This window comes from Ruditapes philippinarum, unplaced genomic scaffold (assembly GCF_026571515.1).
Source record: "Ruditapes philippinarum isolate M1 unplaced genomic scaffold, ASM2657151v2 ctg6779_1_1_1_1, whole genome shotgun sequence".
Classification (NCBI taxonomy): Eukaryota; Metazoa; Mollusca; class Bivalvia; order Venerida; family Veneridae; genus Ruditapes; species Ruditapes philippinarum.
Genome location: NW_026851740.1, coordinates 112,520 through 138,994, shown reverse-complemented (window position 1 = coordinate 138,994; position 26,475 = coordinate 112,520). Strand labels below are relative to the sequence as shown.

The window sequence follows — 26,475 nt, the reverse complement described above, 5'->3', positions numbered from 1 at the left end:
GGACTTACAGAGCGGACACGACATACTGTCTAATATTTGATTGTTTGATATTTGACCTTCAATTGTGACCTTGAGCTGACACATGGGCAACATGGGTTCTGCACATCCCCTTGGTGAGGTGAACATTTGAGCCAAGTTTGATGAAAATCCTTGAATTGGTATAGGATTTATAGAGCGGACACAATAATGGAGAGGGAGGGACGGACCCACACGACAAAGCGAATCCATTATAGCCCCCTCTCCCACATTTTGTGGTGGGGGAATAATAACAGTTTTATATTTCACTTATATATATTTCTATAAACCACTGAAAAGCATGTAATAAAAAAATATTATTTGTACATTTATTATGAATCACTGAAGAAGTTTTACCTATCCTATATGGTGACAGACGGTAACTCAATTATCCTTTCAAGAGAGAAACACTCTATCATATTATACACACATGTACAAATTTGTATAATGTTTTATAACAACTTTAAATGATCACCTTAACTGTTTTATAGACAGTCTTATACTGGCCGTAATTTCAAAGAAATCAAATACAAAATAGTAATATGGAATAGCCAACTGGTAAAAATATAGAAAGTTAGACGGGTGTTTGTAGTTTACCTTCTCGATCACAGCAGAGACCCACTTTATTTTAATTTTTTAATTTACCAGAGCACAGTTTAGTCACCATATCCTTAACAAGCTGCCAAATAGTTTACAAGTACTATGTACTAGATGCCTTCACTTCTTAAGGTAATGCTAGCTACTAATGTACATGTTGGAGCAAAGGTACAGTACAATGGCTGTAGAAAAGACTTCATCATCAATCACAAAAAAATCAGTGATATTTGGTATATATTTTACAGCCTTTTACAGGCTGTTTCTTGTAGCCAATCTTGCTATATTTTAGCCTAAATTAATCAAAATTTGATTAAAATTATGGATTTGGTACATTCTAAGTTGTTTGTTAGAATGTCACAGGTTGTTTTGATAATTCTTAATGTACTGTCCGGGAATCAAACTTGGGTCACTTAATTCAAAGTCCAACGCTCTACCAATTGAGCTTCTTTTTTTTTATGCGTTTATTTAAGGGTCGCCGGGGGTTGGAAAGCCACCAATAATGGCGACGAAACCCCCTTTAAAGTCAGGCCAAACCTAGAGCGTCCCCGGGCGGCCAAGAATTTTTCCCGAAAACCCCCCAAATTTTTTAAAGGCCTGATGGTGAAAAAAAAAAAAGGAAGACCCCAGGTGCCCCTCCGGGCATTTTTTCAGGCACGAGCGGGCCACTGGGTAGAACCACCGACCTTCCGTAAGCCAGCTGGTTGGCTTCCTCACAATTGAGCTTTAGTCCAATTTGTCTTTTATACTTACTGAAACGCTTTGATTATCTGCATTTTTCTTGTCAGTCATGATTGTTGTAACAGTGTATGTCTCTTGTAGTAACGCGTCTACGTTGATCTCCGCAACATCCTTCACCTTGATCTGGGAACGAGGCTCAAAGATTTTGTTCAGGTGTGACGGCAAATTGGTATAAATCTGGTTCACAAACTTCAGAAAATCTTGAATCTGTCGAAAAATACAAAACATATTCTGATCATTTTTGTTCTCTTAGCTATTTGTAATATATTCACAAGAGATTTAACAAGTCAATTTAACATAGGGCACATGAATATTAATTTAACCTGACAAGATATTTCTTCATATGAAACTAGGACAGACTGTTTCCAAGAAGCTGGCACCAGAGTGTTACAAACGACCTTAAAGCTAAATTAGCTAAAAATAGATTTGTTTAAAACTAAATAGGTCAACCTAACATCACAGTAATAATGCATATTTACAATCATATCAAAATGAAACACATACCTCCTCGTTCATCTGAGGTCTGTATTGTTTATGTAGCTCTATGATTATCTTCAGACATACCAGTACATTCTCCTCATTCTCCACCTGTATACAGAAAACCAGAAAATCGTATACGGTCAAATTATGCCTATACGGTCAAATTCATGCCTATACGGTCAAATTCATGTGTATACAGTCAAATTTATGCATATATGGTCTAATTTATGCCTATATGGTCAAATTCATGTTATACAGTCAAATGTATTCTTATCTACTATCAAATTTATGCATATATGGTCTAATTTATGCCTATATGGACAAATTTATGCTTATACATTCAAATTTATGCCTTTACGGTCAAATTCATGCTTATACGTTTAAATTTATGCCTATATGGTCATATTTATGTCTATTCGGTCAAACTTTTGCTTATACGGTCAAATTTATGCCTATATCGTCATATTTGTGCCTATACAGTCAAATTTATGCCTATATGGTCAAATTTATGTCTTTACAGTTTTATGCCTATTCTGTCAAATTTGTGCCTATATGGTCATATTTATATGGTCATATTTATGCATATAGGTCAAATTTATGCCTATAGGGTCATATTTATGTCCATACCGTCAAATTTATACTTAAACGCTCAAATTTATGCCTTTACGGTCAAATTTATGCCTATATGGTCAAATTTATGCTTACACAGTCAAATTTATACATATACAGTCAAAATTAAGCCTATACAGTCAAATTGCTGCTTATACTGACAAATTTATGATTGCGGTCACTTCTGTATAGCCGACACCTGTAAATAACAGTAATGTTCAAACTGTCCTGCAGACAATTTCATTAAGTGTTTTTTGGTGTTTTTTTTAAGTTTTAACACCAACACTGTAATGGTCATATGGTGACTTTCAAGCTTTACTGGCGGAGAAAGACCTCAGTGCATTATTTTAGGCTTGGACAGGCACCCCTGAACAACCACAGATGCTCTGTAAGCTAGCTGGAAAGCTTCATCTCATCAAAGAGTGGAGTGGTTTTTTGAAGTTAGAAAGGTAGGAGCCACAAATCAATATGGCTAAAATCATAAAGTTAGAAATGGTAGCCTTCAACCACTTTCAAGAACAGTTCATAACAGTTTTTTAATTACCTAATAACAAACCAGTTTGTCTTACCTTGATCAGTTTAAACATCAAGGACAGAATTTGCTGTACATATTTCTTTAGATGTTCGTTACTAGGGATACGGTGAATGATTTCCAACAGCAGCTTACGTAGTTGCTGAAAAAAAGCATTGATATTGATAAATTCTATTCTGCAAAACAAGAAGCGCCGCAATGCGACGAAAACCAGGTTTTCAACGACCAAGTTTTGATGTGACAGCAATCAATAGGTCAAAGTGCACTGAAGTTATTGAGTAGAAGCTGAAAATTCTATTGTCAGCAAACTACCTTGACCTTGCTCCCAGATATCTTAGTGGCAATCCAAAGCTGCCACTCAGCAAGTTTGGTGTCAAAAGGTCAAAGCAAACTCAAGTTATAACATGAAAACTAAATACAAATTAACCTTGATCACAGACACCTGGGTAGCAATCCCAAGCTGCCTCTTGATATAAGCTACCCATTCATCAAGTTTGGTGTCAATAGGCCAAAGCAAACTTAACTTATTGAGCAGAAACTGAATTTCTATTTTTAGTAAGTGACCTTGACCTTGATCACAGACACCTGGGTAGCAATCCCAGGCTGCCTCTTGATATAAGCTATCCATACACCAAGTTTGGTGTCAATAGGCCAAAGCAAACTCAAGTTATTGAGCAGAAACTGAATTTCTATTTTTAGTAACAGTGACCTTGACCTAAATCGCAGAAACCTGGGTAGCAATCCCAAGCTGCCTCTTGATATAACCTATCCATACACCAAGTTTGGTGTCAATAGGCCAAAGCAAACTCAAGTTATTGAGTGGAAACTGAATTTCTATTTTTAGTTACAGTGACCTTGACCTTGATCACCAATCCCAAGCTGCCTCTTGATATAACCTATCCATACACCAAGTTTGGTGTCAATAGGCCAAAGCAAACTCAAGTTATTGAGCAGAAACTGAATATGAGACGTGTCACAACAAAACCAACATAATGGGTTTGCAACCAACATGGATCCAGACCAGCCTGTGCATCTGCGCAGTCTGATCAGGATCCATGCTGTTCACTATCAGTTTCTCTACTTGTAATAGGGTTTGTAAGCAAACAGCATGGATCCTGATCAGACTGCGCGGATGCGCAGGCTGGTCTTGATCCATGCTGGTCGCAAACCCATTATGTTGGTTTTGTCATGACGCGGCTCATATATATTTTTAGTAACAGTGACTTTAACCTTGATCACAGACACCGGGGTAGCAATCCCAAGCTAGGCCAAAGCAAACTCAAGTTATTGAGTGGAAACTGAATTTCTATTTTTAGTAACAGTGACCTTGACCTTGATCACCAATCCCAAGCTGCCTCTTGATATAACCTATCCATACACCAAGTTTGGTGTCAATAAGCCAAAGCAAACTCAAGTTATTGAGCGGAAACTGAATTTCTATTTTTAGTAACAGTGACCTTGACCTTGATCACAGACACCTGGGTAGCAATCCCAAGCAGATATAAACTGCCTACCCGCCGACTTCGGAATTACAATAACCCAGTTTTCGTTGAAAACCTGGTTAACAAGAGCTGTCAGAAGGACAGCGCGCTCGACTTTTTTAGTGCTTGCCTATAAAACAAAACTTTGACAGTTAAGGGCACACAAGACTTTAACTAGGAATTTCTAAGTACAAATCAAGAAACATTTTCACAGAGTTATCTTCTCTTGCTTACAGATAGGTCTCATGATGGCACATAAGAACTCCAACTTCCAAAGTAATATCTCAAATGGTTAGGTCAACAAGTGGACAAGAATGAAAATTTTAACTGAGTTTCTAAGTCAAAAAGGGCCATAATTCAAATAAAATCCTTAACAGAATTACCTTCTCCTGCCCATGTTTGGGACCATGATGGTAAACAAGTATTCCAACTTTCAATTTAATATCTCAACCAGTTCAGTCAAAAAGTTGACTGGTACAAAAAACTTAACCAAGATTCTAAGTCGATAAAAGGCCTTAATTTTTAAAACAAATCCCTGACAGAGTTACCTTCTCTTGCGTACAGATGGGGGTAATGATGTGAAATAGCATTAAAAGTTTCAAAGCAATATCTCAAAGGGTTAAGGCAATAAGTGGATTTTACCCATATTCAATGTATTTTCTAAGTCAAAAAGGGGCATAATTCTGTCAAAAACCTAGACAGAGTTATGTCCTCTTGTCTGTTGATGAAGGTCGTGATGGTAAACAAGTATGGTCAGTTTCAAAGCAATACCTCCAATGGTTTTGAAATAAAGTGAGGTGGTACAAAAAACTTAACCAAGCTCAATACACTTTCTAAGTCAAAAAAGGGCCATAATTCTGTCAAAAACCTTGACAGAGTTATGTACTCTTGTCTGTAGATGGAGGTTATGATGGTGAACAAGTATGGTAAGTTTCAAAGCCATACTTGTAATACTTCTGAAATAAAGTGGGGTGGTACGAAAAACTTAACCAAGGTGTGACGCCAACGCCGACGCCAACGCCGACGCCGGGGCGAGTAGGATAGCTCCCCTTTTCATAGAAAAGTCGAGCTAAAAAGTACAACAAGCTTACTTGCAACTAAACTATCTTCAGAATGTCACTAGTCTGGAGGTCTCTCTTCAAATTCAAAATATCCAAGTCATGTCATCATATTTTATGTTATTTTGGTTTCTTATCCACATACATCACTCCAAAACCAAAATGATAATTTTATTATCCTTCCCATACTGAGTAAGACAATTTTAAAATAAATAATTGTTGTTTCAAATGACCAAATGACACATCAAAATAAGAATCCTTTTATGGTACCCCTTCACCGCAAAATGACGTCACCAGAGTGCATGTTGTTTACAATGTGGGGTACCCAAAGGGATATTTGATGTGTATATTAGCCGACTCGCTCGGTAATATCAATTTCTTTCGGCGGATCAATATCCAATCAAAAAGTAAAATAAATGTTACACTGAGTGGGGATTAGGAGTTGCACCAACACTTCAAATCATATGGCATCTTTGCAGCTTTGGCTGCTTAAGGAAGATGGTAGGTGCCTCTCTGTGCCTAATTTCAGGTGAGCGAGTAGCCTACCACTGACCTTCCATGACCTATCTGGAAAGCTTGCCAAGATGATTTGTTTGTTTTGGGTTTTACGTCACATCGACACAGTATAGGTCATATCGCGACGTTCCAGCTTTACTGGTGGAGGAAGACCTCAGGTGCCCGTCCGTGAATTATTTCAGGCACGAACGGGCACCTGAGTAGAACCATCGATGTTCTTTAAGCTAGTTTGATAGCTTCCTCACATGAAAGAATCCAAAGTCCCTGTTGGGATTCGAACCCACAGCGGTGAGGGGCAAGTGGTTTGAAGTCAACGATCTTAACCACTCGGCCACAGACGCCCCTTGCCGAGATGAAAGAAATCACCAGTATCACAGGTGGTATTCAAACCCACTGTGGGGAGGGGCAAGAGATTAAATTCAGTGACGGTAAACTACTGTACAAGTTGATATTTTTGCATATCAAAGAGTTAGGTATTTAAAATTTCAGACATTTCGCGTGAGGAAATATTAGCAATCATGGGAGATTTGAAGTTAATGACAGGTTGGTTGATATTTATGCTAGAGGAAATTTTAGCGATTTTCGTCAGTCCATGAAATTTGCCAATATTTCTGTGTCACCAACTTTACCACTTTCATAATGCACCCTAAGTTGGTCAAGAACCTTATAAATTTTATTTTGTGACATGCAGTCAGATCCTATCAGCTAATTTTATTACATTCATGTTGTCTCTACTCAAGAGGAAATTCCTCGAGGAGCCAATCATGCTTGATGTCTCATCACTCTGCATATCTCGTATCATTTTCAGTCTCGTTAAGCAATTATAGAAAATCAAATATCAAATTCCACTTTGAAGGGCACACAGCTATATGGGGCCGTCTGTAAACAATAGAATACTTATTTTTATCGTAATGGATATCATAGAGAAGTAACAAAATTAAAAGAGACATTTGCAAAAATTACGATAAACTTGGAGGTGTATGCTTCCGGTACAGTCTTGAATTTCTAGATTGTAGTACAGTCTAGAATTTCTAGATCGTAGTATAGTCTGGAATTTCTAGAACGTAGTACAGTCTAGAATTTCTAGCTCAAAAGTAAGTTTATGCCTTTAAGAGGTTCATCAAAAATTCCCGCTAAACAGTTAGCCCAGAACTTGATAACTGATAATCCAGTCTATGACATCAGCCAGTGTATGCCGTCATCCACGCACTTGACTTATATAGGGGTGATAAATGAGTTTTCTCTAACACCAGTGTAAACAGCAGAAAATCTTATCTGATATAAAGAACTTTTTTATCTGAAACATATTTCACTTGATTCAGCTTAAATCCTTTCAATAACTTAAACCATAACCTGCTTTGGAAGCCCAAGGTGACCACCCTTTGCCACAAGTATAGAACCTGGCCAGCCATTACACAAATGCTGACCAGGCTCGAAACAGTCCGTAGTTCATATTTTTGTATTTCGATTCTGAAATCCCTTAAAACTGTTAATGGACTCTTCGAAATTAAAGGCAGAGCAAATATGTTACATAAATTTAGCAGGTTAAGGGTTAACAAGAAATATGTCTGTAATGACACAGATTCCCTAACATTCAACTAACATTTTGTTAGTCTACGTTTACAATACATAACAGCGTGACAAGGGCAAACCTATAAACGCCCCAACTCTAAGTGGAGCATACCAAAGGTTCAAGAAAATGTCAGCCAAAGGGTTGCCTCACCTGTAGATTCTGGTCAGCAATAAACTGCGGTTCCCCATCCTCTAAAATCTTCATAAACACTCGGACAGCATCGGCCAGGAACTGCGGGTACTGTGGTGATGACACAACAGTCTATAAATAAAAATATTTCGATGAAAATATCTAACTATTAATGATATGTTCCTATTTTTTATGTCAGTCTAGTGTTTAGTCCTAAACATACATCAGGTCACATAGCAACCATGGAATGCTACTGGTGACTAACAAGTCACATACACAATCAACATTTATTTTTTTGAAACAAACTTGCATGAGAGTATGATCCAGCTATCTCCCATAAGCTTGAAATGAAGACTGATAAATCCTGTTCCTCTCAAAGTGGCAGACCAACTTTAATTATGGTGCCACCTGTATAATTCCAAACCATTATTCACTACTATACAGCCTGTATCTACAGTATACTTTTTGTTTAAAGCTGCATGCCTCCAGAGGAGCAAGCATATTTCAAGAAAATAAAACTTGAGAAATATGTATTGAGGTTTTATGAAAAGTAAAAAGACTGAGGATAAAAGTAGTAACTTCCATGTTATTTACAATAAATTGCTGATTATTTCAATAATTTTTTACCATATTTCTACTGCGTTACTAATGCAGTAAAGGCTAATTTTGCATATTTTGACCTCTTTTTGTAATTAACATGGATTGTAAGTGCCATTTGCAATGTGCATATTATTTTCTTTGTCAGCTTCACAAAAATTTACTTTTTAATAAGTTTTCAAATTTTCATGAAAATTAGCGGGAGTCTGGAGCCATGCTGCTTTAAAATGCATCTATACTGATAGGTTATACAGAATTCTTTTTAGTTTCCACTGTGTATGAAGCTATGAGCTTAAAGACACACTTTTGAATCTGTGCCTGGAACCAACCAGTACAAGGCTATCAGTTTTAAGTTTCTTGCTCAAGAAAACAACGGCTTGCCCATTAAGTAAATAAGTTTGGGCATGATTGTACATTTTTATATATCTTTGACTTTCTTAAATATATTAGGATTGCTCACAGGCATTTTTTTCCTTCTACAACAGTGGCAGATGTTTGGCCTCTTTACAATACAAAATTGCCCATTTTTTCTAAACAAGAGGGCCATGATGGCCCTAGATCGCTCACCTGACTTATCAAACTCATCCAAACAATTACCTAGACAAGCATTCTGACCAAGTCTCATGACAGGTGAGTCAAAAATGTGACCACTAGTGTTAACAAGGATTATCCATATTTGAGCAGTGCGACCTAGTTTTTTACCCAGGTGACACATATTCAAACTTGACCTAGAAATCATCAAAACAAACTTTCAGACCAATTTCCAGGATACTTGGATCAAAATAGTAGCAACTAGAGTGTTAACAAGATTTTTCTATTTTTAGCTCCGGTGACCTAGTTTCACATGCGATTTCGAACTCATCCAAGCAATTACCTACTTCTTGATCAAGTTTGATGATGATTGATGCAAAAATGTGACCGCTAGAGTGTTAACAAGGTTTTTCTATTTTTAGCTCCGGTGACCTACTTTTTCATCCGAGATGACCCATGTTCAAACTCATCCGAGCTATCACCTAGACAAACATCTTGACAAAGTTTGATGATGACTGATGCAAAAATGTGACCGCTAGAGTGTTAACAAGGTTTTTCTATTTTTAGCTCCGGTGACCTAGTTTCACATGCGATTTCGAACTCATCCAAGCAATTACCTAGACAAGCATCCTCACTAAGTTTGATGATAATTGAGTTGAAAATGTGACCACTAGAATGTTAACAAGGTTTTTCCATATTTGGGCGGTGTGACCTAGTTTTTCATCCAAGATGACCCATGTTCGATCTTGACTTAGAAATCATCAAAACAAACTTTCAGACCAATTAACAGAATATTTGGATCACAACAGTAGCCACTAGAGTATTAACAAGATTGTTCTATTTTTAGCTCCTGTGACCTTGTTTTTCATCTGAGATGTCCCATGTTCGATTTATTCCCAGCAATGACCTAGACAAGTTTCCTGACCAAGTTTGATGACAATTGAGTCAAATTCTGACCACTAGAGTGTTCACAAGGTTTTTCTATTTTTAGCTCCTGTGATCTAGTTTTTCATCTGAGATGACCGATGTTCGAACTCATCCGAGCTATCACCTAGACAACCATCTTGATCAAGTTTGATGATGATTGATGCAAAAATGTGACCGCTAGAGTGTTAACAAGGTTTTTCTATTTTTAGCTCCGGTGACCTACTTTTTCATCCGAGATGACCCATGTTCAAACTCATCCAAGCTATCACCTAGACAAACATCCTGACCAAGTTTGATGATGATGCAGGCAAAATTGTAACCTCTAGAGTGTTAACATGGTTTTTCTATTTTTAGCTCCGGTGACCTAGTTTTTCATCCGAGATGACCCATATTCGAACTCATCTGAGCTAATATCTAAACAAGCACCCTGACAAAGTTTGATGATGATTGGGTAAAAAATGTGATCACTAGAGTGTTCACAAGGTTTTTCTATTTTTAGCTCGTGTGACCTAGTTTTTCATCAGAGATGACCCATGTTCGAACTCATCCAAGCAATTGACTAGACAAGCATTCTGACAAAGTTTGATGATGATTGGTTCAAAAATGTGACCACTAGAGTGTTCACAAGGTTTTTCTATTTATAGCTCCTGTGACCTACTTTTTCATCCGAGATGACCCATGTTCGAACTCATCCGAGCTATCACCTAGACAAACATCCTGACCAAGTTTGATGATGATTGGGTCAAAAATGTGACCTCTAGAGTGTTCGCAAGGTTTTTCTATTTTTAGCTCTTGTGACCTAGTTTTTCATCCGAGATGAGCCATGTTCGAACTCATCCGAGCTTTCAACTAGATAAGCATCCTGACCAAGTTTGATGATGATTGAGGCAAAATTGCGACCGCTAGAGTGTTCACAAGCAATTGTGGACGTACGACGGACGACGTACGACGGACATTCACCGATCCTAAAAGCTCACCCTGAGCAAGCTAAGGGTGAGCTAAAAAAACAGCGGCAGAAAAAAATTCACATTTTCAAAAGAGATTTCACAAAATATCTGGACTTTCTTTTTGAATTTGTGAATTTGATAACAGATGATTACATGTACCTCAAAATTTTCACTGAGCTCCTGGGCTGCTTTAAGCTTCTTCTCAGCGACTGAAAAACAAAAATACAATAATAGTATTCACAAAATATAGTTTCTTCTGATTAAAACACAGTCAAAATCAATGAAATAATTTGAATGGGCAGTTTCCAGTTTTCTTATATTCAATAATTTTATATCTACCATAATCAAAACATACGTCCTAATAATATATTATATAACACCATCTGTTCACATTCATCATTGTAAAACTGAAAAAAAATATAACTCAATCAATAAACAAGCAATTCAGTATTCATGGCTTGATTTTTGTTCAGAAATTGAGAAAATCTTTTTCATTACTTTTCAAGTCTACTGCAGGGTTCCATTAATGGAAGTTTGGGAGTCATTTACTCCTTGATTTTGGCGATAGACTTCCAAAATATAATGCTTTTCCTTCTTTACCTATGTAATGCTGCTTCCAATATCAGACAATTTGCAGGCTCTGACTTCCAAATTCTGAAACCTAATGGAAGCCCTGCAGTACTGAAATGCAGTCAGATCTTATCAGCTAATTTTATTACATTCATGTTGTCTCTACTCAAGAGGAAATTCCTCGAGGAGCCAATCATGCTTTGTGTCTCATCACTCTGCATTCTATATATCAGTTATATCAGTTTCAGCCATTTTAAGAAATAACAAGACCTGTTCGCTGTCAGTGCGCTCCTGTTTTCTCAGTGCTGGATAGTAAAATAAAAGCAACATAGAAAAGTGGCAAACAAAGTAGCATTTTGACATCCATATGAAATACTCAATCACTACGATTTTACCCATTGCTAACAGAGCAAAAGAAGAAAAAGATAATTCATGTGTATAGCAAGCGAGTATTTTGTTGTTGCTTTTTTTGGAACTGTCACAAGATACTAAAAAATTTAGAAGTTTTTGAGAATTAAAAATGATGAATTTTACATTTCTATTGCAACACCACTCAGCAACAAATAAAATTTGTGTCTTCAAAAAGAAATGGCTCTGCAGAGGCAACCTCCTACGCAGTGATCTCCCCTTATCAGTACAGAGATCTCTCCCACCAGGGCCACCACACACAATTTTAACAATATTTTGTTATTTTATATTTTTTCAAAATTTTTATTAATTTTCATGTAAAAACAAAGTAATCAATAGAGATAAAATGATTCCTTTTTCAAAACTAATGACTTCCTAGCTCAGTATCATTAAATATGTTTGTTTACTTCCTGTTTTTAAAGCCCCAGTCACATATTCACGGATATGCCACGGAAGACCTATGGTCTAATCGTTCACGGATTACAACGGAAATGTAAAATTCCGTAGTCCACTACGATTCCAGTACGGACACACAATGGTATGAGTAGGGAGTCCGACGGATTTACCACCAAAAGCCCCCAGAGAGAAACGGAATGTTACGGACCGACACGGTTTGATACGCAGCGACAAGAATCAGGACGGACGCACTACACTACGGTCTGCTACGGTATAAGCACGGGTTAGTACGAATAAGTACGGTCTGATACGGAGAAAAACGAACTGCCACGGATCTATACGGACCTAATACATCCGTCCACAACCTCTTGCTTGCTCATTTTCAAAATGTCTCACAAGAAAAGAACACCTAGAAAACAAATTGCAGAGTTCAATGATTTTGGCGAAGAGGATTCGGCCTAATCGCGTCCGACCCCCGAGACACATCAGATCCGGTTAAAGTGAATTTCTTGAAGGATCCTCAACAAGTTCGGCCATGAGAGCCTCCGACTAAACATGAAGGGGTCTTGGTAAAAGCCAATCTCTAGTCCACCATCACGTTTGTCTTCTCTTACCTGATTAGGTATAGACTAGTTATCATTAATGAAAAATGTTGATCAATACTCCTTCTTTTTTAGTTTTAAGATTTGCTGTTCATTTTACAATTACATTAATTATCGTGAATGTTTATGTTTTCAGAATATGTAAAAAGCTTGTTAATTAATCTTATTATCACTCAAGGGCCAGCTTCCGAGGCTTATGAGCACTTCGTTTTCAGTACATATTTAATCCAATTTCATGATCCAATGTTTGTAAAATATGTAACATTAAATGTTATTCTATTACTTATGAATTGTAGTACGATATTAATATAAATTTACTTCTATGCATGTCATCAAGCAGCTCGACCACTACCTCCACATTCTAAAGTTGCAGCCAGTAAATGGCAATTATCATTAAATTTTATTGAATGTTCCCTCAAATATGTCTGTTTTTAACAAGAAGGTAGTATTTATACCCTTGAAAAAGTACATGATACTTAATTCATCCATACTAAACAGTGGTGGACCATACCATTCCGTACCGTTTCGTGTTGCAACGCAATAAACCGTATAAGACCGTGCTAATCCTTGCCTCTCCCTAGTACAATTTATTTAATTTTACCCATGAAATATGGTGCTATATCAGTCAAATATATTTCATATTTTTTGAAAATAAATATGAAATATAAATATGAAAGTGGGCGGAGTCAAAACTCATATTTATTATAAGGGACTTCTTTCGCCGTTTTGTTTAAAAAATCTGATAAATACAAAACAACTTTTTCTTGAATTTTGTTTTGAAAACTACTATCTAGCATGATAGAAAATGGGCTAACTAAGAAAATTAATCCGAACACCAATATCACCGTGGATGAACAAGTTTTGTCACGTGACCACAAATGCAAACGTCGATTTGTGATTTTGGCATACACGGACCCGATTTCAGGTAATCATTTGCAGATATCTTTTTTTCCACTGCGAACATAAAAATAAGACATAGACCGTAGGACCCGGCGTAAATTAAGCTTTTATTTTATGTGAGTAGTCATTACTAGACTTAAGTAGTTTTTTAGAACACTTCGACACAAATTTTCTTTTTGCAAGGCAAACGCCGATAGCTTTTATCTTTTCTAATCTTTTTTGTTCACTGAAAACCCATGTAGAGGGAAAATAATAGAAGATATATCTTTTTACAAGAAATTCTCGTCCCTAACTTATTAATAATTCCATTGGCATGGTTATATTCGATATAAACACATGTTTTTTCACTTAGTGTCGATTTTGCAAACGTCGTTTGATCATGAGAAATATGCAAACGTCGGTTGGTCATTTGAAATATATACAATAATAAAGTGAACAGACTGTATAATAGAAGGTGTGTTAAAGAATGAATGTTGATAGTATTTCGTATCAGACAATGCAGATTCTAGGACATTTGCCCCGGACAGTTGCCCTCCGGATGTTTGCCCCCTCTTTTCCCTTGTGATTTGTCACTTGTCATCTCGTGCATAGATTTTTTAGTATTATTTGTTTATGGATGCTATTTTGACTTTCACAAATTTGCGCGAGTTTTTGTGTATTTAAGCACCATGAAATTTCCACAATAGGCGATGAATTATGGTAGCAAACAATTCAACAATAAAATATATTTTTGAACAGGGAGGGGGGGGGGCAAATGTCCGCCCCTTCCAAAGATAAGAGGGGGCAAATGACCGCCACTGCAAAAAGGGGGCACACTTTCGAGGGGGCAACTGTCCGAAGGGCAATGTGTGGATACCTAGCAGACCACGAAAGACTTACATATGTATATTGTTGGCAAGTGTAAGATACATGAACCGAAACTATATCTTATGTAGCAGATTATAAAGTGTTCTGGAATAAAATATGATCGTTCATCATAAAATGTTTTAAACTAAATCAATTATAACTTTATAAACATTTTAAAATCGTAATGAGTATGCTGTGATTTCTGCTATATAGTTTCATAGATATGAACTTGAAGCGTCCATTTTGTTATATTATGAACTTAATTACAGAATAACTATTACTTTAAAAATGACGCGATTAAATAAATGTTAAATGTGTCCTAACTTTGATATGCTACCCATTTTTTTATTCAAAGATTGAATATAGGGATGCTGGAATAATTTCTTAGTTAAAAGAGTTTTAATGTTTGATTGCATTTCATGTTTTCTTTGTCTGCGCATAGGCAGGTCTATTTTTTCACGTGTATTTCATGACCGGGTCTGTCTGACTAGAACAGATCTGTGCACGTGCAAAAGATAGACATCATAACGGACTTTCTTTTGTTTAAACAGGTCTATCCGAAAAATATAGACCTGTCACAAACAATAGAGGAGGTGTGTAAGCAAGGATAAAGTGTAGCTGTCGTAAAAAATTAACATAAATGATATTTTGATGCAACTATGTATAAAACTCTGGTGCCGTGCAAAATTAATTATAATACATAAAAATAAACTTAGACAGGAAAATACATACAGATATACAGTACGATTTAGATTGCAAAGATCAGAAAATACCACAGAACTTGCAGCCCTTTGATTCATTATAAATATACATGCTTATAGTAAGCTCCAGGACTATTTACATTTGTGTTAAACAACAGTTCAAGTCGTTACAAGCCCTAATTTAGAATAATATGGTTTTCTTCAGGCCGTTCACATATAAATTCACCGTGGCTGAAGGGTTTTCGGCAATATAAAGTGGAGACCTCAATGATGGCTGCAGTGGTGAAAGTTTACGTTTCGTTCTATTTGAATTTGGTGTTGGCTTTGGCGTGAGTTTTCGTCCGACGCGTTTACTTTTATATAAAGGTGAACGGTATGTTTGTGCGAACGGTGATTTTCTTGGTGAAAATTTACGCTTTTTCAGTGATGATGGCTTGGGGGAAAAATCTTCGCCGGTGTGAAAACTTGATAAGATTTATGTTTGCGTTTTGGGCGATGCAACGCAAGTTTTGACTTCCTCTTCGCCATCTGAAATAAAAAACAAACTAAATTTAATTAAGCAAACACAATATAGTCCAGCGTTCAAAAAGACATTAACGGGCGCTTGTATATATTTCAAATGACCAACCGACGTTTGCATATTTCTCATGATCAAACGACGTTTGCAAAATCGACACTAAGTGAAAAAACATGTGTTTATATCGAATATAACCATGCCAATGGAATTATTAATAAGTTAGGGACGAGAATTTCTTGTAAAAAGATATATCTTCTATTATTTTCCCTCTACATGGGTTTTCAGTGAACAAAAAAGATTAGAAAAGATAAAAGCTATCGGCGTTTGCCTTGCAAAAAGAAAATTTGTGTCGAAGTGTTCTAAAAAACTACTTAAGTCTAGTAATGACTACTCACATAAAATAAAAGCTTAATTTACGCCGGGTCCTACGGTCTATGTCTTATTTTTGTGTTCGCACCGGAAAAAAAGATATCTGCAAATGATTACCTGAAATCGGGTCCGTGTATGCCAAAATCACAAATCGACGTTTGCATTTGTGGTCACGTGACAAAACTTGTTCATCCACGGTGAATATCTTTAATTTAGTAATTAACGCTGTACAGACGTTTACATGACGTCACAATGTAGCGCCAAACAGCGTGTGCTTACGCATAAATTACTGCGCGCTGTACAATTGCAGTTGGTAGCAAGCAAGGGGATTCGTTACGATTTTCTTTGATAATGAAATTAAATAAAAAGGTTATTTTTTCGTTTTTCGTGAAATATGGTATATATTTTCACTCAACATGATAGAATCCCACATATTTTCACTCGCAGTACTGGCTCGTGAAAATATGTGGCATTTTATCATGTTTCGTGAAAATATATTCCATATTTCACGCAAACGAAAAAATATCCTCTTAGTATTACAATCGTGGCTTTCCTGACAATGCCATATTAATCCGTATTAAAACCGTAGCTTATACGTAGGGTAACCGTACAAATATGTAATTCTCCGTACCAAACCGTGGAAATCCTTGACAAGTTGGTGGTCTACGAATCAGTATGGACTAGTACGGTTTTAGTACAGACCAGTACGTATCAGTACGGTTTAATACGGACTAGCAGGGATACGCTACGGTTGATTTTTCCATAGCAAATTTTTGTGCATGTTCAAAAAATGTCAAGGATCGCTACGGATATACAAGGACTACTACGATTGATTACCAAACATGTGACATCCCGGCGGGATTTTAAAAAATCCCGATATTTCAACACTGATCCCGATTCCCGATATTACAGCTTGAATTCCCGATATTTAAAAAAAAATCAACATAAAAAAAATCAAACACAGCACCTGTTACAGTAGTGTATCTAAAATGTAAACCATCCCTCCGGGCATTGATTGTTATCTGTCCATATCCTAAATTATAGCGGATTAAATGTTGAGTCGCTAATTGACGTAATAAACAGTTCCAATACCCAAAGTTATTCTCACATGTTTAACTTGTCACGTGTCGTGTGTCAGTCAATTGACCTCTTGTAATTTGGCAGTAGGTATTACACGCTACGTCATCAAAACTACCCTGTCAATTTACATGTATGAATTCGGCTCAACCTTTGATTTTCTTTGATTAGTGCCACACTGATAAAGATAAAAGGTGAGCAGAATCATTTAAAGTGGATCATTCAAAACCTGTTTCAGATGTCTAATTAACCTATTTTTAGTGAGTTGGTAATTTTTTGTTTTGTTTAGGAATTACACAATCATCGAGGCAAAAATGTGGATTTAATTAACGGAACAATTCTTGCATTTATTTTGAGTCTTCTACTTATGACTTATGTTACGTTATTTAACTGTCATAGTCTTATGTTCATGAATAGTTGTTGCACGTTTTCAAATAGCTTGTGTTTAATTATTGAATGACTGAAAAGACATATAATTCTTCAAACTGAAAATAATGAAATGTGAAAGTGTGACTGTTTTAGAAATAGCCTGTATGACTACACTTATTTATTTATCTATTTATTTATTTTTTTGGTGAAATAAATTAATATTGATCAACAAAAAAATCATAAAAAGTATAATCATTTAATGATTTTGAGGGTAATATAGATTCTTTGAACCAAATGTGCCAAACACGCATTGAAATTTGAGTCGATAAAAAAATCCAGTTTTGAGCCTCAAAATCCAGCTGAAAATCCAGAATCTAGCTGAAAATCCAGATTTGGCCCATTTCATTTGTCACATGTATGGATTACGGTTACAATACGGAAAGCTACTGACCAGTACAGGTAGCTACGGACAATGCCGGAATTATCCGTGGCTCATCCGTGGGCGTATTTCCGTGAATATGTGACCGGGGTATAATCGGCGAATTGTTTTTAAGTAAACATCACATAATTCATACTCAATTTTTTTTTTACTTTTACAGTGTGAGAAACAGCGAATGATATAAACAAATAAAATTGCGATCCAAGATCTCTGGACTGACTAATATTTTGATTTGTGATTATCTGAGTGCGTGGATTAGCGTCCCAGCCCTAATATGAACGGATAAACTAAAGACCTTAAGCTAGGAATATGACCAAATATCGTCAATAAGATAAGCCAAAAAATCCCTGGCAATATAAAAATTCAGCAAGATACAATGTAAGGATTAATAATATAAAATATTTAAAACAAAACAACTTACTGCCTGGCGTCGGGTCTGCAATAAGCGCAACATAGCTTTTGAATGTTGTCAGCTGTGTTGTGGCATTGTGCGGACTCAACGGCGACGCTATCATGATGGCACTCATTTAGAATTGTACAGCTAACGTCTTCCTGAATTCATGTATAAAATAGACAATAATACAATGTAATCAAGATAGATATCAAATTATCAAAACAATATTTTTTGGTATCTTTTAATATTCAAATAATTAGACATTATTAATTTATGAAGATTTTGCTATGGATTAATCATTAACAGTGATTAAGGTTAAATTTTCTTAGTAAAACAAATTCATTACAAAATATGCAAAACAAATATGCATTCAAATTTCAGTCTTAAATTACAAGATTCTTCTTGCCTTATGCTATTCTTGTTAAAACTACATAAAAGCTAACCTAAACACTAGTAATTTAAAGTCATTGCTAAATAAATAAAATATGTCCGCAGTTTTGTTATCCGTATAATGCTACACTTCCTGCAAAATTCGAATAACTGCTGCTCCTGCGATGCGTACTTAAATGTTAACTCTTGCATAATTGAAGTATTCGAGTGCAACTTTATAAGGAAAGGTATTATAAGCCTGCATCATATGTAACAACAGTACAATACCTGTTTTTCTCATCTTTTTGTTTAACCCTCGCCGAAATGAAACCGGAAGTCTTCAATTTCGAAGTATTGAAATAGCTAATGCGCATGTCCTAAGAATTTGATATAAAACTTTTAGAAATTTGACATGATAAAATTTGTTTTTATTATATTTTAAAAAATGCCTTCTAAGAATGAATACAGATATAGTTAAAATATGTTACTATCTTTACTTCTGGCTGTTTATTTGTGTGATTGGTCTCAATAAATATGTACGACTTCAAGTAACATCGTTATCATCTCATCATTTATCATTTAATGACATTGAACTTGGAAGTCTTCCGATAAAGAGCCTTTTTAAGCATGAACGATAAGACGTTTCATTTATAGGGGACATTCAAGTTTTTTTCTATAAATGGTATCAGGGACTTTGATGGTACATGATTTATTTTCATCGAGTGGTATGAAAATAAATATTTCATGAGTGGCGGTAGCCACGAGTGAAATATGATAATTTTAATGCCACAAGATGAAAAAATCATGTATTTATAGAAAAACTTGAATTTTCTGTTTATTATTTACATTTGCCTCTTTTTTAACAATACAATTTGAAAGACTTTCCCTTAAATTTTGTATACTTGCAGAATTTAAAAGAAAGTACTCTGGCAAGACACCAGTGAAAACACGAGAAAAGGTGACACAGTATTGATGGCGGCAGTAATGGCGGAGGTGATAATAGTGTTTATGACGACGATGATGGCGATGATTTGATATAACTGATACTTTATTCCATATTTATAAATTAACTTCACAGAAAACAATAATACATGTAAAGTGATAGCATTTTTACCTTCTTTGTTTAACATCTTGGACGTTGGACGTTTTGCGGAACTCCTTTTAAAATGCATGAGCCTTATTTCTGCTACGCATTATTTGAATGTTTTCATTTCCTAAACATCTTGTATAAAATTTTATCTGAGCGTTTTTTTTTCTGTTTTTTTCTTTGTATGACATGTATATTCGTCGACATCAATAAACTTTAATTTCGGGGAAGATGATAAACTTGTATAAATTAGAGACACGTTTGCCTAGTGTTTCATACTTGGAGATTCGTACATTAGTTACCAGTTAGCTGTACGTGTTGTGTGTTATTGGATTCCTCTTTTTCAAGAAAGGTACGCTAAGCTTTAATTATTTCATTTATTTCATACTTAAAAAATAAATATCGAGAAATATTAATTGATGAAATAAAATGCGTATTTTCATTTTCCGTATTTTTGCTGTACAAAATTTATTTTTTACTGCAGTGAAACATATTTTCCTTATTTTCACTTATGTCTTGCCTGATTATTTTCTTCTTAATTCAGCTAATAAACAACATTTTTTGAAATGTCAAAAAAAGAAGAGAAAAAATGTATATATTAAACAGACAATTCAAGTTTTTTTTCTAAAGATTTTCGTCTTCTGGTATGAAAATAAATATTTCATAGTGGCGGCAGTCACAATTAAGTGAATATGATATGATAAAAAATCTATAAATACAGGATTTATTTTCATCTTGTGATATGAAAATTATCAGATATATTACTTATGACTTCCGCCACTCATGAAATATTTATTTTCATAGCACTCAATGAAAGTAAATCCTGTGTTTATAATTAAAAACTTGATTATCCTATATCTTTTCCATTTTAAGTGTTACAATTCTTATATTCAGGAATTGTTTACTTGAAAAGTTTTTTCCTTTTTTCCGAAACGATTATTTTTGACATCGGCAAATTTTAAAAGATTTTTAGGAATTTGGCTTATTTCTCAATAATTTAGTTTCTATTTGTTTAATCAACATGCCTCCAGATTCATGATATTTTTTATGAAAATTTTGAAGATGAATTTAAATGTAAAATATTGTGAAGTAGACAAATCCGGGATTTTACACATTGCAAACGGTACTTATAATCCATGTAATAAATCAACATGCAAAAATAGCCCTTACTGCGTTATTCAAAATTTTAGCATATTTTTCTCAAGTTTGATTTTCTTGAAATACTTTAACTCATCTGGGTGCATGAAGCTTCAAATTTCGATTGGCGTTAAAGCTACATGCCTAGCTCTAGATGAGCCAAAATATTTTAATAAAAGCAATCATAAGCAAAAATGTACTAAGATTTTAGAAAAAGAAAAAAGAGATTCAAGCTTCAAGTAATAATTGCCATCTTAGGTGCGATTAATGGCTGATTTTTCAGTATTTATATCTAATTTAAATTTATACTGCGTTACTAACGCAGCGTTAGTAAAGGACATTTTTCGTATATTTTGACCTCTAATAATTGGTAGTTAACATGAATGTAAGTGTCATTGATAATGTGCAAACTACTTACATTGGCTACTTCACAAGTTTATATTTTATCATAAATTTTCAATTTTTTCATGAAAATCAGCATGAATCTAGAGGAGTGCTGCTTTAATTTTAATTTAATGACAGAAATAGGAGCAACTTACCCGCGATAAAAATGGACAAATGGGCGCCGATACTATAATTCTACAGAAGAATTTCTCGTGTCCTTAAAATATATCGTGCCTCACGCACTTCGTGTAGGTGACGCGAGGCACGATAAGTGGGCATATTATCGTGTCTTCGAGTCTTCGCCATCGACGTTGAGGTAGCGTCAATAGTTTGACTCCCCAATCTATCCCTAGCTTGTTTATAAAAGTCGAGGAATAGAAAGAAATCCTCAAATTCTTTTTGTAACTGTTGTAGAAATTCTGCAAAAAGTCAAGGGATGGAAAATTATAGGCCGTGACTCTTTGTTCCTCAGCAACGAATTTTTCATCAAAAGTTGCGGGTAAAAAATCCGCGACTTTCAGCTGCGACTTTTGATAAGATATCCGCAACTTTTCGCGCCGAGACATTTTCGGGCATAAAAAGTCGAGGCTTGATGCTCAAACTCGACTTTTACAGTTTTATGCACGCAGATTATAATGGCCGCAACCGGCATATGCTTGCGTGGCTTAGTCGACTTTTTACAGTTTTATGCACGCAGATTATAATGGCCGCAACCGGCATATGTTTGCGTGGCTTAGTCTACTATGTAGCCAGAAATGTAACGGTTCCCTTCGTAAACTCGACTTTTTATGACAGAAGTGTGAGAAAGTCGAGAATTTTTATAAGCCACGACATTATCGCGGATTTAAAAGTTGCCCGCAACAGTTTATTATATTAAACTGTCGCGGCTTTAAAGTGGACGCTATTGGCCATCATATTAAACCCCGCACAAAATGGCAAACAATCTGTAGCCAGGGGCTTGTTTTCAATTAGACAAGTGACAACTCTGGTCGGATTTTCTACACATTTATTCACATCTGTAAGTTTTAAAGTCAAGACAAAATATGCATCTGTAAATTCAGTGTGAATGTTTTAATTTGGATTTTCAATTTATACTGAAAGGGCAAGTTGGTAAAATTTGGTTGCTAACTTATACTTATCATTTTTACGGTCAAACTAATGTGTCAATATTATTGCTTATAATTGCATGGACGGAACTATCTTTTTGTGAAATAACTATTCCTAATACCATGGTATTTTCTGATATTTTGTGCCATAATAATCGATAAATGAAATTTTTTTAAATTTATAAATTATGGTTGGACTTTGAAGACAATACCATGAAATGTTGGGGAAGTACATTCTGTATCACTTGTTTTGGAAATAACGTTTGACACGATTTAAGAAAAAGGAGTTCTGAAAAAGTTACTTCTTGGAAGAAAAGATAGAAAACAAAACTATCTCAAGATAAGTGCTTTTGAATTAAAACTCCGTTTATATTGACTAGAAAATAAGAAGAATAAGTTTGCAACCAGAAATGCTTTAAGAACAAGTTTGCAACCAAAATGTGTTTGAACAAGATATCTTGCAAATTAAAACATTTACACTGTATTGACAGATACGTATTTTGTCTTCTTTTGTTAACCTTTAAATTTTATAGGTAGCACAAAAATCGCCCTGGATTGTCACTTGTCAAATCTCAAAATATGTACATGACCAGGTTAAATATTCAACATCTTCGTCGAAGCTGAGATCTTAAACCGAGCGTGCTACAAACGTTTTTTTTTTAAATTATGGATATATCAAAGAAATTCAAAGTAACATATAAAAACCGACATAACCTGAAGAAATAACGTGCGAGTGTTGTAAATATTCATATGACTCGGTGGCCATTTTGCAACCAATTTTCTCGCTTGATACAATTGTGCAACAACTTCACGTCCTGCTCCTTGTGTCCCTTGAGTAGAATATGTGTTTAAATTCCTTGGAAAATGAAAGAAGGAATAAAATGTTTATGTGCCGGTAGTTACGAACCAATCTGTTACCAGAATTTTCCATCGGGACACCTATTAAATAAAATAAATACTGATGTATAAATATTGAAAATAGTTTTGCTCCTTTGCCTCTATTATTAAAAGCCAAACTTGTATTAAATATATATTAACCTGTATTAAATTAAATAAAAATCACAATGCATATTAAGGCCATTTTAAGACAAGACAACCCTTCGTTGATTACAAAGAAATAGTAACCTCCAAGAAGACCAATTGTCTACAAAGGACATGTTCGGCCTCTCCCTCGGATAGCTTTTTAACAGGTCTGACTGTATTAAACCACATCTATGTTAAATTATCTTAGTTGATCTCATCATCATAATATACACAGTGCTGTCGTTTGTCAAATACAATTCATCCTATACCAGAATTTAGAAACATAGAGCGTCGAACCGACCGTAACAAGAAAAGTTGGCTCCGAGGGACATAAATATTTAACCCCATGAAGACGAAAGCCCAAAACGTTGATATTCAAGTGTTATTGGTTAATCTTTCTATCATAAAATTTTAGCAATAAAATATTACAAAAAAAGTTTCGTCCATTCTAGATTCATATCCATTTTTTCTCTTTTCTAATTTCAGAAAATGTTCAATTATATATAGCAAATAATGAAAGTTTTTTTTATGATCAGTATCATCAAAGAAACAGAAACACATGTAACAATTATTTGATTAAAAAACCCCGAGTTTAAAGTACGGAACATTACTTAACAGCTGCCGCTCAACATTTGACATATTCCGTTTATTAAAAGTACAATAGTACATATACATAGGGCGATCGATCATAAAATCATAAAAAATTGAAACATAAATAACAAAAATTATTGACCTAAAACAATACTGCGTATTATCTTTTCAGGGCCTGACTTTGTTGATCATTTAAACGTTTCAACAGATTTGAAAAAAATTGGTTGATCTTTCTATCATAAAATTTTAGCAATAAAATATTACAAAAAAATCGTCCATTCTAGATTCATATACATTTTTTCTCTATTCTCATTTCAGAAAATGTTCAATTATAGCAAATAATGAAAGTTTTTTTTTATGATCAGTATCATCAAATAAACAGAAACACATGTAACAATTATTTGATTAAAAAACCCCGAGTTTAAAGTACGGGACATCACTTAACAGCTGCCGCTCAACATTTGACATATTCCGTTTATTAAGAGTACAAAAGTACATATACTTAAGGTTATCGATCATAAAATCATAAAAAAATTGAAACATTAATAAAAATTATTGACCTGAAACAAGATTGCGTATTATCTTTTCAGGACCTGACTTTGTTGATCATTTAAACGTTTCAACAAATTTGAAAAAAATTGGTTGATCTTTCTATCATAAAATTTTAGCAATAAAATATTACAAAAAAAATCGTCCATTCTAGATTCATTTACATTTTTTCTCTATTCTCATTTCAGAAAATATCAATTTTAGCAAAAAAAAGTTAATATGATCAGTATCATCAAATAAACAGATACATATGTTACAATTATTTGATTTTAAAAAAACCTGAGTTTAAAGTACGGGACATCATTTAACAGCTGCCGCTCAACATTAATTAAAAGTACAATAGTACATTTACATAGGGCGATCGAACATAAAATCGTAAAAAATTGAAACATAAATAATAAGATTTTTTGGCCTAAAACAATATTGCGAATTATCTTTTCAAGGCCTGACTTTGTTGATCATTTAAACGTTTCAACAGATTTGAAAAAAAAAAACAAAAAAAAAAAAACTTAAAAAAACACACACAAAAAAACACACACAAGGTATATGTGCAAATCATTATCTTAATATAAGGATTTTTTGTTTTGGATAAGTGCGAGATCAATGTTTGGTAAATATTGAGTGAATATCACATGTACTTCGAGAATATTCAAGTGTGTCAAAGCAAAATCCAGTCACGCTGGACTCACGTAAGACCCTCAGTAGGGCACCAAACAAAAAGGAGTGGTCGTATTAATAAATAATAACATTTGACAACTTAATAAAACAACAATTAAAATGTCGAAGCCATATAAAAACGTTTTTAAAGCAAGTGTAATAACACAATTGTATAAATATGATCTTCGTTGAATCCTTTAGCACTTTTATACTTGATTATAAAAAAATAAGAAGAATAAGTTTGCAACTAGAAATGTTTTTATTATAAGTTAAAAAATAAAATGCAATTGAACAAGATATGAACATGCAAATAAAAACATTTACACTGTATTGGCAGATACCTATTTTGTCTTTTATGTGAACCTTTAAAATTTACAGGTGTGAATAAATTAGTCCTGGATTATCACTTGTCAAATCTCGAAATATGCACTTATACATCTTCAATAACTCCGTCAAATCAGAAGCTAGATAGTGAGGCCTTAAACCGAGCGTCCTATAAACATTGCCTTAAAGAAAGGGTAATTAAAAAAATCCAAAGTGACATAATTATGCGGGTGTTGTACATATTCATGACTGGTGGCCATTTTGTCAAGTTTGCAACAAATTTTCTCGCTTGAACCAAGTGTGCAACAACTTCACGTCCTGCCCCTTGTGTAGAAAATTAGTTTAAATTCCTTTAAAATGTAGGAAGGGGCAACGTGATATTAAATTTGTAGACTATCTTAAGTATTTGATTAAAGATAATGAAACAAAATCTTAGGTCTAATTAACATTAATTAATAATTCACTCTTCGACCAATGACCCCAAAGAAACAAATACAGATGTTACAAATATTAAATTAAAAAAAAAAACAACCCTGAGTTAAAGTACGGAACATCATTGAACAGCTGTCACTTAACAATTTGACATATTCGATTTATTAAGAGTACATGTGGGAAGGGCCAATTCTCTAATGTTGTTAAAATTTTGTGGCCTTTAAGAAAACTGTAACGTCCATGTAATAACTGTAAATATAAATTGTTACTGTTTTGTCGTTTGTTTGCATGTGATACTGCGTTTGTGTTTTTGTATAAAAATAAAAAGCAATAAAATCTGATTAAACTTAAACTAAAAATTAAGTAAAAAGGTACAATGGTACATATACTTAAGGTGGTCATAAAAAATTGAAACATAATTTAAAAATTGTATAGACCAATAACAATATTGCGTATTATCTTTTCAGGGCCTGGTTTTGTTGATCATTTAAACGTTTC

General features: G+C 34.5%; 1 protein-coding gene across 1 annotated transcript; it reads right to left on the bottom strand.

Moving 5' to 3' along the window:
* Positions 1-1,362: 1,362 nt before the first annotated feature.
* Positions 1,363-19,115, bottom strand: LOC132738465 (transcription-associated protein 1-like; the record flags this gene model as incomplete). The annotated part of the gene is given in 7 exon segments (XM_060725972.1): positions 1,363-1,557; positions 1,855-1,938; positions 3,009-3,113; positions 7,750-7,860; positions 10,890-10,939; positions 18,346-18,476; positions 18,976-19,115. Coding segments are annotated over 6 exon segments (651 nt in total), but the record flags the coding sequence as incomplete, so codon positions are not given.
* Positions 19,116-26,475: the final 7,360 nt, after the last annotated feature.